Genomic DNA, 16,226 nt, shown 5'->3' with positions numbered 1-16,226 from the left:
GGAAGGGACAGCAAGCAGGTACTGCTTTTGAATTATTTATCTTGTTTATGGTTGCATTCTGCGTGCAACAGGGTACAGCATACGTGTTCTACTTAATTCCAGATACGCGATCCTGTTTATTTCTTTATGTATACTGACAGTCTTGGCAGTCTTGATCGCGTTGAACCGATCCTACTCGACGCGTTATGTATCTCACCCTATCTTCACACACTTCGCCACATTCCGCCATCAATACCTCCCTCAAGCATTCCATCTCTACATGCCCTCAAATCCCCAACTCCTTCGCATGACTCGCCTCCCACGGAAACTCCCTCTCCACGGCCCTGACCAACTCCTCATGCCCCTTACTCCTCGGCTTCAGATCCACCTCGAACGGAACAGGATGGCTAATGGTCCCTGAGGAGAACTCCACACGGATAGGCACTTCCTTACCATCTCGTACCTTCTTTCGAATATCCAATACCGCCAGTGCGCGTGCCACAGTGAGAAAAATGCTCTTCTCGGCGAGCAAGCGACCGGGACAGATGCGGCGGCCGAATCCGAAGGCGTAGAGTCGGGGGTCTGGCTCAGGGGTGGCGCCGAGGAAGCGATCGGGGTTGAATGCTTCGGGGTTGTGGTAGTTGGTTGGGTCGTGGGTGAAGGCCCTGTTTTGGGTTAGGCTTGAGTTGAGAGGATGGAAGGGGGGAGGGATACGTACCAGACGTTGGGGACGATAATAGCGCCCTTGGGAATAAGATAGCCGTTGAAGATGTCTTCCTCACTAGAGGCGTGGGTTACGCTGAGGGGGGTGACGGGGTGCCATCTGAACACTTCTTGGAATACGGCGTTGACGTAGGGAAGTTTATTCTGGTCGGAGAGGTCAGGGAGTCGGGAGGTTCCTACGACCCGGTCGATTTCTTCTTGGGCCTTCTTCTGGACGGTCGGGTTGAGGGCCATGGCCATGAAGAAGCACGATAAAGCGGAGACAGTCTATGCGTGGTTAGCGGAGATATGGTGATTTTTGGAGGATCGAGACGCACCGTATCAGCACCACCTCCGTATAAAGCTCCAGCAGAATACTTGACAACGATTTCCTCTTCCGATCCTGGAAGAACAGTGTCTTTTTCAAGCAGACTGGAAACATACGATGGCTGATGTGTACCCTTTGCCATTTGGTTCTTTACGAAGTCGTATGTCTTGTCGTGCATGATGGCCAGTCTGTCCTTGTATTCCTTGGCTGTCTGGTTTTCCTTTCCTCCAGGGAACCAGGTGGGGAGGTATTTTACTGCGAAAGTTAACGTCTAAGTCATTCAAGGGATACTGGCAGACTAACGGAAAGGAACGAAATTAACCAGCCAAGCACCTGGGAGAACGACTTGAGAGAAGTCGTCCATGGCCTTGTCGACCAAGTCAACTAGAGGATCTCTCGCATGTGGTTCGATAGTATATCCGTATCCAATCCGCAGGATGATCGCTCCGGACTCTCTATGAGACGATTAGGCATAACGCAAATATCTGGCAGGTCACACAACGTACTTGCGAAGATGATCAACCAAGTTATTCGGTGATTGTATCACGCGCAGAAGGAACCGAGTAACTTCTTTATCGACGATTCCATCGAATTTACCTGCTGCATTGGCAGACCCGAGTTCACGGTACGTGGCTTTTCGGTAGGCGCGAAATCGGTTGTTGTAGGGGAGAAGACCAAGTGTCTTGTCCCATCCAGATCTAAGATTGATGATTAGTATTTTATGTCTCTGCTGAAGAGCAATTCCAGTCTGTAGGACTAACAAATCTGCGATGGGAAGATGGGGTCGGGAAGAGTGTTTTGCAGAACGCTTTTCCAACATCTCAAGAGCCATGTCGGGATCGTTTAGGACAATAAGAGTCTGTCCAAAGACAGTGATGGAGCTGATTGGGCCTGGAGTACAAAATCAGTATGAACGATGACGCCCTTTCATGGAAATGAGTGATGGAGATATACCATATTTCTCCTTATGATCCAACCAATGCTGCCAGTCCTTAGAACCGGGCGGCGGAAGGTCCTTAATATTGCCGATAATGGGTTTTGGAGGAGGCCCTGGGGGCAGTGGTGCAGATGCCTTCTTTGGTCCAAGAAAGACATAGAGAAAGTAGATGGACGCGAATCCGACAAGAAGGCTAACTATGGACAACATGGTTGCCGTCCAAAGCTATGAAAGCCAGTGAGAAAGAATAGAAAAGAACTACGATGTGGGAGAGGCATTGAGAACATGTGTCTGCAGCGATGGCTGAAGCTGGAGGCAAAGCAGGGCAACCGGGCGGGGAAATCGGGGACACCAGCAGCTAGTATTTCCTGCTGCTGCATATTCCAACACAATCCTGCAGAAAGGGATTGGCTGGAAGGGGTGCAGATGCGCCACCATCGTGATAGCGTACTGAGCTACTGCAGCTGAAGTGGAACAACGGCCTCGGTATTATTATCCCTGGACATGCCATTGGTGGCAGGGATGCCGGTATTCAGCCCTCCCCCTTGGGTGGCGTTAGTTTGCTCAGCTTGAACGGAAATGCCGGGATTTGGATTAAATACAGACTACAAATTTGGTGACGTTGATTGTATCTCAGGAGATGTCTCGGATGATAAGATTTAACATTGGCAACGTTGGAAGTCAGACGGGGAAGATGTAGGGTCAAAGCGCCGGTTGATCGTTGCCATCTCCGTTACTTGGCTGGAGGAGTGAAGAAGCCACGGTGTAATGGCAAATGTGACTTGACCATAGTCTGGTCAAATATGAAATCGGCTTGTTCTAGCACAACCACCAAGGGGAGAAATGTACAATAGCGGTATTATACGAAGCCAAGGGAAGCAAAAGGGCGGAAGAATAGAACGCTCTTATTATATTTGATCCGTTTCACCATCGTACTGTCAAATTGTGTGCATGACCACATGCTCCATTATGTTTCAAGCTACTCTGGTAATGTACACACCAGCAGTATTTGTGTTGTGTTAAAAAGGTAGAATCTTGGAAGCCATAATCTGAACACAGCCGCATTCCAACTTCTGGCCCTGCGACGAACAGCCAACATCCCTCGTTGCCCTTTGCCACCAGGTGCCCCTTCTGGGTATTCGATACCCTATCAGTTGCACCCGCTATTTTCGATAACAATGGGGAGCACAATTTCTCTTCCTCATGGAACTCTACCCGAACAATTGGTGTGCCTGCTCTCATACCGCCCTTCAAGTCCCAGCATTCTGGGCCCGAGCCGCCGTACCAAAGTGGAGACTGCTCTGCTTATTTTGTCTAACTTGGACTGCATATTTCCAAAGAACTAGCGAGAAGTCTAGCGATAGTATTTTCGAAAGAGTCAACAGGCAGCCTATACACATCTAGTCAAGTTTTCAACGCAGCAACTTTCAAATCGCTTGAGAAGTAAAGCCTTTATCAATCTGACAAGTCTGTTGGCAGGAATATAAATCTTCTGGAGAATAGGCTTACCAGTATGTCCACGAAACATACTCTATAGAAGCCATCCTTCTCATCAAATGCCCTCAGAAGAGTCGCGAAAAGACATTCTCGTAGCGAGACTTTCTCCGCAGTTAATTGCGTTGTCGTGCTTATTTGTGCCCTCGCCTGCATCCACTGCTCTGATTGGTTTGTCGGAGCAGAATTCTAAATAAGCCTCACAGGGTGTGTTTCATTATGCACTTAGCTATACATCACGCCTTGACGCCGTGTGTGCTTTTGCAGAATAGACAAGATTTTGAAAGTATGAAGACGAGCAGATCCATTCTTAGTTTGGTGACCCAGTCGGCATGCCAGAATAAAGGTTTCTACCATCAATGATCTGATATCATAGGAGATAGGGTATTAGTCAAAGATGTACTTTATACCCCTTTCGTTCTAGGGGCATCAACCCCACTCCTCGAGCTAATAAAAGCGACCAATAAGTAGTAAAAGTGTTGGTGGAGCATTAGCTATTACTAGATGCGCTCTCTCATCAATACATAGCCCGGACCTTGAGGAGCTGCCTCGGCTTCGGTGATAACACATAAGATCCATGGCAAATTATCGATAAGTAGTGAATGCGGCTCCACAAATTCGGCCCAGAGCCGAAAGCGCGATGGTGTAAGGCTCGATTGATTAGATGAAGATGTTGGAGACTTTCCCAGCTAAGAAGATGGAATTTTATGCAACTTTGATACTCATAGGCAGAGTCCGGGGCTATCGAACATATTATTTCTAGCTAGGTGCAGTCACTATCCACTATCTGGCTCACCAGTTTCATAGTTTGTTATTCACCATATGCAGTGCACATATATTCTCAGGAGATGCTCCAATTTGAGTATCTCACCTCTATGGGACTTCCCGCTGCTTCATCTTAGTGCACATCTGCTTGCAATTCGCCAAGTCACGTGATGTTTGTATCATCACCATCATCATCATCACCACCACCGTGACAGAAACGATGCCGCGCCGAAGGCCCTTACGAGACGTACTCAGAGAGTACAGAAATCATTGTTACCAGCACCTGCATTGTTACAACCAAAAGCGCAAAATCTGTCAACTGTGATCGATCCACCACTGCCACATGCAAACAGAAATAAGTTGTAGATGGGGACACCATCACCAAAGCCGGCCGCTTTTATAGCCTGCGGAATAAGGGTGGAATATTTCGCGTAGTCTAAACAAGGTCGACTGTATTAACAGATGTTGATTAAAATGAGCTTATAACGGGAACAACTTACCGATGTCTTGCAAGACACCACTGCAGTACTTCATGCCTTTGGTGCAGTCGGTAGCTTGGACTGAGACTGCCAGGGCCAGAGTGCTGGCGACGAGGGTAGAGAGAAACTTCATGATTGTTGGTGGGAGGTTTGACCTCGGTGTTCTTGTGTAATGCGTGCTTGAGGAGTGTACTGTTTTGAGATATTTGATTGAGTTGATAGCTCAAGATATTGGGAGAGCAGGGGCTTTATATACCTTAGCTCCTGGTCAGCAAGTTCAGAAGTTCCGCATGAACATTTCTTTTTCTCGGCGTGATAATTACATCATCGTGGTATACCGAAGAATCGTGGCAACTTTAGATGCAAGTTGAATCACAATCTTGCATCAATCAATGTAGTACGAGAGGCTACTTTTCCCACAGCAGCATCGCTCGGTGGATCACGGTCCACCCCCGGACCCGATAACAATCTTACATGGACAGGGGTTCCTGTGGCTAGCAACCCAGGTATTCTGGTGCTGAAGAACACACTCGGTTAGACTTGTTAGCATCCGTACGTTGCTTCGCACTCGCTGGTCTCCCAAAATAATCCGTAATTTCTTGTTGCTTCCTAGATTTATGTGAGATCAGAAGCAGGCGCTTCTGCTTGAAAAATGTACAACATAGCAAGTCTCGTTTAAAGGAATCATTCCGACTTGGTTGGTATTTTACAAAACTACGTGAACAGCGACAAGTAGAGAGCCACTTGTGCTTTGAACTAGTCATTTAGAAAGGTGATCGGGGTTTGCAGAAGGCACTGAAGAACCCTCAGCCCCAAGATATGCATGATTCATTGCTATGGAGCAATTGGGGTCAGTCATGGCCGCTGAGGAGAGTGATGGAAAACAGGTATCTGCAGACAAGCAGCGGGGCTGAGGGTTCTAACATGGGACTATCCGCAACTAGCGCCGGTGGTAGTCGGCGATACTACAGTGGTCAGAAGTTTGCATTGGCCTGTATTATACACTAGCCAGATTTGGTTCTGTTTTCTGAATCAGGCTACATTAAATGTATTCTGCTTATAAAAACAACACGTATAAAGTTCTTCATCGTGATGCCTCACATGGATATCTATGTAAAGATCTTGTACTGTAAAGTATTAACATCTTTATCTAAAGCTTTATTATATCCCAAGGAGAGTATGAGGATATTCCCAGTTCAGCTGCCCCACCTAGTATATGCATCGTGTTCCATAGTGTGTGCGGCTGAGTAGGTTTTACCGAGGTTATTCAGAGCCCGACTAGTAAATTACCACTAAACAGGTTGAATATATATTAATCATTATACCACTTCAGAATCAGCAACATGCAAAGTATCGTACTTGCTATCCTTATTGGGTTTATCCCCGCTCTTCGTTTCAAAATCCTCTGAGATCCTTTTGTTTGGGCGATGGTAGCTCTCATCCGTGAGAATATATTATCCCAAAAAGATATCAGAATGCACAGATCAATGTTCTAACACTCTTTACATTACGAAAGATTGGGAGTCATAGATATGATAATAGAAGGTTGCAGGGATATGTTGGATCGCTATGACTAGACTGACTAGACCATCCAAGAACATGATAATAGCGAAGATTGCGTCGTTGAATTCTATCCCGTTTGCTTATTGTACCAGTTGGTGTTTTGTCGGTAGGAAATCACTTTTGTCGACAACAATAGAATAAGTCCATGACGCATAGCACAAAATAATATCTTTCAACACCTTTTCGTGACCATTCTAGCATGCGCCGCACAATACCCAAAAGAGGTATTAGATGAGACCCTAGTCAGAAGGACGCATGCAAATCTGACCAATCTTGTTACATATACCATGCATCATAGCAACATCAACCATAGCAGTTTCTCGTACCGCAGAAGTAGAATCTATAGTAGATAAGTCTACCTCATAGGTAATCCGAGATTTGGAGACCATCATCGACAATAGATTTCAGTGTCTCAAAGTCATCGGGAATATCCTCCCATCCTCCTTTTGCGAACTCCGCCCATTTCTTCAAGTATTCAGGCTGTTCGAGGCAGAAAATAATGATATCTTTCGTGGCAACAGCATCCTGCAGCGCACTGTGCCCTTTAGAACCATCTTGGATAGACCTATCGAGGAACACCCTCGACAGGGTCTTCAACGACCAAGTCCTCCTAAATCGCTGGGTTTCCCATCTCGGCCTAAACACAGCTTCTGCCGTTAGGATAGTCGAGTCGACTATTTTGGAATGGATCATCCCGAGGCAGTTCAAATCATTCTTTATATCGTGCCCAATAAGCACGGTATCACTATCAATATAGTCCCACAGGGCGCGTCTCGCCCCCATCCACCCACGCAAAGCGTCGCCGTTAGCTTTGGCCTTCTTCATAGCTCTAAAGGTGATCCCACTGTAGCGAGTACACCAGTTGAATATTTTCCTCTGGGGATCAACGTAACTGTCGACGAGGACTTCACCGGTTAGAAAGTCCACGGCAGCGAGATAGGCGATAACTCGCCGTCCTTTCTCTGCTTGCACCATTTCGCAGTCAATGACCACTGCGTCTCTGGCTGTGCGATTGCCAGGTTTGCCCTTATGGTGATGATTATGGCCACCCAGTGTGCGCTTGAACAGGTCCAAGCGGATTATCCCCTTCCATTGGGGATTGTCTGATTTTGGACATGGAGTTGTGACCAAGCCCTCGGTTCTGAGACGAGCCGGTGAGTGGCATCTCGCCTGAAGTCTCTTTAGTAAGTCTTCCTGGCTCAGGGCTTTCGAAGTACTCTGACCCTTCTTTTCCTCCATTGATAGTTTCGACATTGCTGACGACAGTGTATCATTGGTTGAACAGGAGGAGGAGACGTTAGACTCCGGGGTCATTGCTGCAGAAGAAGAGGATTCCATGTTGGAGGTAGGGATGAAGTCGTCGTAGTTAGAACTTGAACTCTGCAGGCGACGATCTTGGCTGAGAACAACTTCAGGAAGATGTTTCAAGGTAGCGAAGTCTGCAGAGGTCGGTCGCAGACCCCGTCTGGGGTTATATGTCCAAGCATTCTCTGATTTTTGCACAGCTGGCTTATCTTTCAGAGTGTAATCGCCAGGCACACTGGGTAGATGTAGATGGTATGTGCCGATCGTAGCACTGGCTTATAGGTATGAGCGACAGCTACGCACAGGGGAAGCCGTGAATATCACTGGATATAACGATATTCATGCATTTGTTGAGGGTTAATTAGGGCTCGAGTTAACTCAAGTTTGCGAGCGAAAAGGATTGGTTGAAAATAGCTATTGGAGTGTAGTTAATCTCCGGTTGTAGCTTTGGTGAATGTCTCATATTGCCGCGAGACGTGAATTGGTCCCCAACCTACAACCCCAATGGCATGATGCACACTCTACCAGATCATTCCAGCATCATGTAGAATAGAATCAGGAAATATTTGCAGGATGTAAGGGTCATTTGGAACGTCACCTTGACCGGTACTTTTCATCACACTATGCTCGACTAGGGAAAGGATGTAGCTGTTGTAGTTGAGAGTATATTCTGACATCGTGATGTGCATATCGTGAACATAATGTTACAATTTGCACGTATGACTAACAAGAAATGCCTTGCTTGCCATTTTACCCTTAGCCAGGGTGATAGTTAATTAGGGTTTGTCCAGGCTAGAAAACCTACATTTCTTGTCTTACCCGGTTTTGTCTGTCGCTTCCAGACAGCTTCTGTGGTAACTGGCTTACTATTTCCTTCCTCTGCGTATAAAGCACATCCAGCTTATAAATTTTCAAATCAGCCCGGATGGTCTAGTGGTATGATTCCTGCTTCGGGATTTGAAATGCAGGAGGCCCCGCGTTCGAATCGCGGTTCGGGCCCGATTTTTTTTTTTTTTTGTCTTTTTGGCTCATACAAGCTTTCCGAGCTAGTACTGTATCGCCTAGTTCTGAAACCGTTTTTATTGGGAAGATACTGGCTGGGAGCCAATCAGTACGTGGTGCCATGTGGTTACACTACAGTCAAGGACTCCCTAAGGTTAGCGATAAAGGAAGTGCAGAAGGAGGATCAATCGAAGAGTTTTAAAGCAAGATGAAAGATTGAATTGCTTGGGTGTGTGCATACAGGATGAAACCGTAGAAGCAGTAAAGCCTAACTAAGGAAGTCCATAATGTTCCTGGTCAAATACAAGAAATGAAGTGAATCCATGTGTTCCCTGCGGTGCACCCTGATACTCTGTGTTGAATTGAAATCCCTTCTGGATGTCACATGCATCAAATTCACGTCTGTGAACAAAGACACCCCTTGTACACAAATAGTAATCTGTATTGCTCGGGTCACTGCGGTCGTCATTGTCTTCGGCTGGTTTTAGATTCAAAGTCTGGCCTGCCTCGGAAACACTCGCCAAAACAACCTTGGTCAAAGACGGCATCTTCCTGATTTGCGTGAAGACAGGCTCCCATAACCCAGAGACAAGGTTCACTTTCTCGAGCCACAGGATTTCGATATCAGGATGGTTGCGTAGGAATTCTAGCAGGGAGTCTGAAGTGGCGTAGATACCGAGCAGATGGAGTCTCCTCAGCCGTGGAAGACGGACCTTGCTAGCAATGTTTTCAAACAGCCGATGGTATAGGCTTACATCCCCAATCACTGTACAACGAAGTCTAAGGGTCAAGGTTTCTAGGTTTGGCATGTTCTGCAGTAATCGAGCGACGCCAGGATAGTTGTTCTCAAAGTTCACTTCGGGATCATGACTCGCAAGAAGAGCCCCCGGCCTGAGTCCATGCCAGCTTCGACGGGTTTCACGCTCCCATCTTTCCATTTCAGCTTTCCGTTTCGATAGCCTCTCTGTATTGGCATCTACTCGCGTTGATAGATCTATTGAAAAGTTCTTGATCGACTGACCCGAGGTAAAGTGACAAGCGGCTGTGTCGAGGGTAAGCATATGGGCGGTTATTTCGTTGGTTGGAATGGCTGAGCGTATTGGGCTCTTAAATATCGTGAGGCTATTGAGTTCGATGGTGCTTTTTGCAATAGCAGACATGGCTATGTGATAGACCTGGGTTGCTTTGCACCAAACAGCATGCCAGTCACCTCGGGACCTGAATAAATCTTGCCGTGGGGAATAAGTCACTTTGGCTTCCATAGCGATGAAGTTAAGCATTCCAAAATTGTTTAATATGGCTGTCAGAGTCGGCACTGCGAAATCTTCATGGGCGAGCTGGTGTCTCGCAGACTCTTCCTCCAACCATGCTAGATCTGCCTCTGCTTGGACCACCTCATCCAGTGTACAATCTCTTGCTGTTATCCAGGGAGTACTATCCTCATCTTCGCATCGACTAGTTCTGAGAACCTTCTCGAGGAGAAAACTGTCGTAGACTGCTGCGACTATAGTCAAATATTTCACAGCTGGGCGCAGGATGTCATGACAGGAAAGAGCGTTGAGAGACTCCAGGCTCCGTGCAGTCAGATCAGTAGATTGGTGGCGCACAAATGATTTGAAGCGTGGGCCCAGGCATAGTTGACTCCATGTTCTGTCGGTTAAGCGGAGGGATTTGATAGTATCCAGATCGAGATACTCGAGGATCTCGTCCACCACAACAATCGGGAGATACAGGGTTTCCTTTGCAATAGAGCCCATGGTAATGAAGTACTGATTGAGAGATATACAGAGGCTGCTGATCTTTGTAAGGAGAAGAGTCTAATCCTGGTGATCTTTGGAAGTTCTGATCACGACGTTTGCGTCTGCCAGCTTCCTCACCGATCGGCAGTTAACGCGACCTGAACGGTGAATGATATGTTAATGGAAGCTACTGCGTAGTCGATTGATAGTGTTACTTTACCCCCTATCAAAGAAATCATCCAGCACTGGCAGGAAATAAACCTCACGTGGTGGTGTATCAATACGTCATGTGATTAACCTGGCTATGAGAAAAGGTAGGTAGTATCTGGCATGACCTCTAAACGTGAATCGACATAATCGGTACAATATGCATTCCAGTAATATCCGCCCCGGATTGTAGAGGGGAGTGCGAGATGTTGAGGTAAGAGAATGAGAGATAAAGAGAACCAGCAGACGCGAAACGCATCGCATCCCAACCAACGGGACGGGAAGAAACCGAAATTTCTTTGTTCACAGTCACTGAATAAACCTAGCTCTACACTACCATAATTAGGGGCGGCTATCCCAGCTACATTGGCACGTTGCAACCAGGACATCGAATCGGCATGTTGCGCCGGGTAGGGTTGGTGAAACGGTGTGATACCCGTAGGTGGGACAAAGTAACATCGCCCGTAAATTCTATTGGACTACCCCGACCAACCAAGATGTGTTTCTGGATTTCGACTTGAGCCTCGCAATCCTTGCTGTCATACTTTTATTCTATTTTTTAGAGGTGCGAATGTCATGGAAGTAACACCCTGGTAATGATTGGCTCATCCCGGCTTTAGTCATTAAGAAGCTGTAGCGGGATCTTATCACCACCAGCCAAATTGTATTGAAGATATTTCTGGTGCTATATCAGGAGAGGTAGCTATTCATTCTATTCTTTTATAATTTTAATACGAGTAAGTCCATTCCTGAATAAACAATAAATACTGGTCCATGCCTACTTAATAGTACCAACAGAAGAAAATATATTTGATCTCGTGATTCCGGGTTGATCTTCACGTCCTACTTTCAATAGCACAAAGTAATACTGACTAGGAAGAGATAGAAAATAATCCAGATAATCATAGAAACGATGTATTGTTTCATAAATAAGTCCAATTAATGCTTTCTACTATAATTACTTTCAATAAGTTAATTATCTGTTGCTAGTTCCTTAATAGCAACAGTGTGATTCATTAGAAGAGAAACCTTGCGGAATTACTAGTTAATTAGTTTGATGTTTTACCCTTTCCATACGAATGACATATTAGTGGTTTGCTAGTATTTGGATCCTATCTTAGCCCTGAAGATTATTCAGCACGCACATTATTATTACTAAGGACCCGTGTGGTATAAAGGTAGAATAGACATTAAATTTCCAAGTATTAGAATCTGTAGCTTGCTAATCATTCAGTTCCCTTTCTCATATTTGCACATTAGCAGGTGCAAAGTCGTCGCTAATCAGCTGTGATGGACGTGAATCCCTGGCCCTGTCTGCTAGTTCCGATGATTGAGCGCTCTTGTTTCATGGCTTCCGACATCAGAGACAGCCTAGCTTTGCTGCGGTCATGTATGGACGACACTATCCATGAAGTCTCTGCGGAGTCCATATCCCGGGTTTCGGTCAAGGTTATCAATTATTGTGGGTTGTGGAGATAGCAGAAACGGGGCTATGCTGATCCGCAGGTCTGGGTTGTGCAGGCGTGGAGTCCAGCTCTTGGATCGAACCAGGCAACTCAACTGGCCTCTGTGGTGCCACTGCTACTGACGGTGACTCGACAGGAGAGATCTCCGATGGCGGTGCCTCGTGAATTTCGCTAGGTGCCTCAGACGACATCACAGCAACTCGTTCAGCCACCTCGGACGACGGTGACTGCGGTGGCATGGCATTCGTAATCTCCACAGGTGGCTCCTTCGATGCCTGCTCACAATCAAGGTTTGGCCTTTGACCAGAGAAGACATCGGATTGCAACGCTTGCATAAGCCTGTTGGCCTCGACAGGCGGAGGGATGTCGCCGCTCAGCAGTTCCCGTGCCTTGACAATATCACCATATAGTTTCCGGTTCGCGAGCCTGTTTTCAAAAATAATGCCCCCCTCTGCACTCACGCCACCAAAAAAGCCCATGGTCTGTGCGAATGAGAATATTCCCATGACACCACCGGTGCTTACCACGCCCGCAATCTCTCCACTGCGCCCGACCGGTCCCACTGCCAGTGAGACATTGAGCCCCAGAGTTAGGCTTCCCAGCTTTGCAAACGTTTGTACTGCATGATCGCTCTGCAGAATGAACACAAAATCTGTCAATTCGACACCGATTTGTCCACCGAAGCCACCTCCCACGGACGCGATGGCTGATGGGGCGGACCAGGACCCGTCGGGTAGACGTGCAACGAGGATACCAGAGCCAAGGCGCACTGACCCTAGGAACCCGGCTTTGGCGACTGTAAGGATGGCGAGGCCCTTTGAAATGTGAGTCAAGGTAGTGGCGACGCGAGCACTTATTCAATGCATACCTTGGCACTAGCGAGTAGCTTTCGTGGGATGGTACGTCCCGGGCTATTGAAGCCATCGGGATCTGTGAAAGAGTTGATGATCTGAGCTGCTTTTTCGCATTCGCCTGATTGTCAAGTAAATACTGTTAGTTCCGAGTTACGCAATGAATGGTCCCTTTGTAGATTGTCGTAGAGCTGGGGCAACCCATAACATTAAGGTCAACATCGATACGTACTTCGCAAAGATGAGGGAAGCGGGTTGTGAAAGGGCATTTTGAAGAAGAATCATACAACTGAGATTGTTGACAGGAAACAATCCAGACCATGCGGCATTCTTTAGAAAGAAATTGAACGAGGCTGAGGGGACGCGTGGGGGGCCAAAGCTTGTCCAGAAGCAGTAAGCAGCGTTTTAGCCCCAGTTTTTTAAGGGTCTGCGTTTCCCCTTTCAGTCTAGCCGGCATCCTTCGCCTTGGTTTTGACGGGATCTTGCTGCTAGCCTGTCTCTGGCTTCGTGTTGTGAAACTTTGGTGAAAGAGGGATCTACACTCTCTTTGTCTTCTAGTCAGGCACAGCCACACGGCCCTACACCGCTCGGTGATCTTTAAAGTTCTTGACATGCCAGCTCCAGCTGTTTGTTCTAAACTTCTGATGACATGGATTGGTGAGCTGCACTAGTGATCCGTCGCCCAAAACATTAAATCATGATATATACCATACCCCCGAAATGAAGAAAAGATCAACCGAAGAATGCACGACCCAAACGTACTAAATAATATATACTATAGACCCGAGATGATAAAGTTCGGCCAACGGTAATGCAAATGCAACAATTATGCGAACGACGCTAGCTGACACTTCAGACTTGCCAATTGGCAGCGCCCCGCGTATGGAGGTATGTACTCCCTCTTCTAAGAAGTGAGTGGCTAGGCCTCAGACTTTTCAAGGATCCAGGTAGCCATATCCTCCGCATAAATAGGGTAAGTCTCCGGCAGATCGGCATGCAAAACATGGCTCCATCCGTCGTAGGACTTGTGCATCTTCGCCGTTTCAGGGAAACGAGCCGTCTCGCGCTCAAACCATCTCTTACTCGCATCATAACTAGTGCAGTTATCCCCAGTTCCGTGGGCGAGGAAGACCGACTGTACTCCGTCAACAAGGGTCAACTTGCCCTGGTCCAGCTCCATCATACGGTCCAGCATATTGGCAAACATCTCGAGTGTGCCCGTGGCATGGTTCAACGGGTCCTCTGCAAGGCTCTTCTGCACTGCGGGATCGCGCACCAGCGTCTCCACCCGCATTTTCTCCACGAGCTGAAAGCGGGGTAGAAGCTTGCCTGCCAGCCGGCCCACGAATACCGTGATCCAGCTAGGAGTCTGTTCGGGAGTAAGACCCATCAACGGAGCCGAAAGCATAATCCCGCGAAGTGAGGACACCAGCGGCTGATACTCCTTGGTCGAGGCAAGGGTAGCCACCAATCCACCACCCATGGAGTGACCGTTGATGAACAAGGGGAGCTCAGGGAAGACGTTGGTCTGCTGGTCCTTGATGACGGCGGCCATGTCAGCCAGGACCAAGGAGGTAGGCCCTGTGTTTCCCCGGTCGGACTTTTTCGGGGCCGATCGGCCCCAGCCACGCTCGTCGATACCTGTGCAATAGATACCACGGCGTGCTAGCAAGGGGAAGAAGTTATTGTAGCTGTTGATGTGGTCGCTGAAGCCATGAAAATGTACTAGTTTGGCCTTGGGGGCAGCGGGCTGGTGTAAAGGTTAGGATGTCGGTGACTTAATGGGATGTTTGACATGTGATTGAGGGTGTGTGCCCTTACCGACCAGGTCTTCTGGTAGAGGACGGTTCCGTCCGCGAGTTTAAACTCGCTCTCTGTTATCGTGATGTCTGCCATTTTACAATGAGAGGTGATGTTGAGACGAGATGGGAAGGTTGATGTAAGTCAAGGTGGTGAATGAAGGGATGTGAAGGGATGTGAAGGGATGTCGTACGAAGTTGATAGTTGTAAGGTTAAAGACCTCGGCTGAAGGACTGGAGGTGAAAGGAAAAAGGCAAGAGATGGACGCGTGGGCTCAGACGCTGCCAAGAATGCCATCTGGTCGCCTGAGGCGCCCGCCCTCCACGCCGTCCATCGTCTTTCGCCAGTCAATCCAAGATGTTGCATAGCAGCTTCGTTGAATCCCAAGCAGATGACACCCTGTGAAGTCATAAATAGACTAGCCTATCTCCTTGTGTCAACGGAAACAGGCTATAGTTAGTTAACACTGCCTACTAATAACTGCTGCGTCAGCACCCAATACGTATAACAAGCTGGCGGGTACTGGGTGGGTCAACTCCCTGCACAAAATCCGAATCAGAGATCCATCTGTTACGCTCCAGAGATCGACGAGCATCTGGGCATCGCCTTGGCCATAAGTCGGTTTATCATGCACATGCCACAGACGGTTCTTTCAGAGGTTCCTGGCAAGATTTTGAGAGCACTGACTCAGCGCCATTTTGTTTCTCGAATGCTACGACCAACAGCTCATGGACTCCGTTAAGCGATACGTCTAGGAACTCCTCTTCAATAACTCTCATGTTGTCCAAGGACTCAATTGAGTACATTACAATATTATACCATTTCTCAGCTATAGTGCCTCTGCCCATCATCCTTAGTGGATGATGTTCTGGATCTACTTTTCACTTAACGGACCGTATATCACCTCCCATCCGGGGCCCATGGGCTGCGAGCCTATAGCGTTGCCGTCATCCTGCTTTATGGACTTATGTTCTTTGAAAGTCCAGCTGAAGTCACGAGTATCTATGAAGAGATAAGGTTTCTCCACCCGAAACAGATAAGGGGACAGATCAACAACCTGGCCAAGTCAGAATCTCGGTAGACGATCCAGCAAATGCAATGTGGACTATAACTCAATGTTATCGAACTTTTTTCTTCCAGGTCTGGGCAAGGTATGTCGAACTGATCCAGCTGAACTGTCGCAGACGAGCTTATTGGGTGTTACCAATAAAGCAGTTTGTCATGATGAATGATTTGCTTAGTCGATTCTCTTCTACTAGGGAAGGTGACTACGGCCAAACTAGAGAGCTCGTCCCAGCCAACAAATCGGCTTGGTCTTACGAAAATACTTTTTAACAACCAATATAGAGCCTGTAAATGATAAGGCTGTAATATGGCATCAAATCTGGTTTCAGGTCGTTCTTTATTTGCTGATAATGACACGCATGAGGAGGTCACAGACCACCTCACTTTGGTATAAGCGCGGACCGGCTGATGAGAGTAAACTAGGGGTATGCAGCGAGAAATGCATTGACGTGACATTCCATTCCAGGATAACCTTGACAAAGCTCCTTTGGTACAGATGCGATAGCACAAGCCAAAGAGACCATCATTTAGCGATACTAATCAA

At 47.4% G+C, this 16,226-nt stretch overlaps 6 protein-coding genes and 1 non-coding gene across 7 annotated transcripts; 1 reads left to right on the top strand and 6 right to left on the bottom strand.

Moving 5' to 3' along the window:
• Positions 1–265: 265 nt before the first annotated feature.
• On the bottom strand, positions 266–2,156 carry AtWU_06634 (cytochrome P450; the record flags this gene model as incomplete). Its single annotated transcript, XM_035501743.1, has 7 exons — positions 266–644; positions 698–969; positions 1,020–1,264; positions 1,313–1,464; positions 1,516–1,707; positions 1,771–1,900; positions 1,964–2,156. The coding sequence occupies 7 exons, from the start codon at positions 2,154–2,156 to the stop codon at positions 266–268; spliced, it is 1,563 nt and encodes a 520-aa protein (XP_035357636.1).
• A 2,300-nt stretch (positions 2,157–4,456) lies between these two features.
• Positions 4,457–4,817, bottom strand: AtWU_06633 (uncharacterized protein; the record flags this gene model as incomplete). The annotated part of the gene is made up of 2 exons (XM_035501742.1): positions 4,457–4,641; positions 4,706–4,817. The coding sequence occupies 2 exons, from the start codon at positions 4,815–4,817 to the stop codon at positions 4,457–4,459; spliced, it is 297 nt and encodes a 98-aa protein (XP_035357635.1).
• A 1,790-nt stretch (positions 4,818–6,607) lies between these two features.
• On the bottom strand, positions 6,608–7,585 carry AtWU_06632 (ribonuclease H-like domain-containing protein; the record flags this gene model as incomplete). The annotated part of the gene is made up of 1 exon (XM_035501741.1): positions 6,608–7,585. One exon carries the CDS (start codon positions 7,583–7,585, stop codon positions 6,608–6,610), a length of 978 nt encoding a protein of 325 aa, XP_035357634.1.
• Positions 7,586–8,471: 886 nt separating this feature from the next.
• Positions 8,472–8,551, top strand: AtWU_t168. The gene is given in 2 exon segments: positions 8,472–8,507; positions 8,516–8,551. It is a non-coding gene; the product is annotated as a tRNA-Pro (tRNA).
• Positions 8,552–8,826: 275 nt separating this feature from the next.
• Positions 8,827–10,311, bottom strand: AtWU_06631 (cytochrome P450 family protein; the record flags this gene model as incomplete). Its single annotated transcript, XM_035501740.1, has 1 exon — positions 8,827–10,311. The coding sequence occupies one exon, from the start codon at positions 10,309–10,311 to the stop codon at positions 8,827–8,829; it is 1,485 nt and encodes a 494-aa protein (XP_035357633.1).
• Positions 10,312–11,953: 1,642 nt separating this feature from the next.
• On the bottom strand, positions 11,954–13,086 carry AtWU_06630 (DUF500-domain-containing protein; the record flags this gene model as incomplete). Its single annotated transcript, XM_035501739.1, has 3 exons — positions 11,954–12,781; positions 12,835–12,938; positions 13,050–13,086. 3 exons carry the CDS (start codon positions 13,084–13,086, stop codon positions 11,954–11,956), a joined length of 969 nt encoding a protein of 322 aa, XP_035357632.1.
• A 650-nt stretch (positions 13,087–13,736) lies between these two features.
• On the bottom strand, positions 13,737–14,713 carry AtWU_06629 (acylglycerol lipase; the record flags this gene model as incomplete). Its single annotated transcript, XM_035501738.1, has 2 exons — positions 13,737–14,567; positions 14,639–14,713. The coding sequence occupies 2 exons, from the start codon at positions 14,711–14,713 to the stop codon at positions 13,737–13,739; spliced, it is 906 nt and encodes a 301-aa protein (XP_035357631.1).
• Between the last annotated feature and the right edge of the window lie 1,513 nt (positions 14,714–16,226).

Source organism: Aspergillus tubingensis, assembly GCF_013340325.1.
Source record: "Aspergillus tubingensis WU-2223L DNA, scaffold_8, whole genome shotgun sequence".
In the NCBI taxonomy this organism is placed as follows: domain Eukaryota; kingdom Fungi; phylum Ascomycota; class Eurotiomycetes; order Eurotiales; family Aspergillaceae; genus Aspergillus; species Aspergillus tubingensis.
The sequence above is the reverse complement of the archived record's forward strand: the minus strand, read 5'-3'. Positions and strand labels throughout refer to the sequence as shown.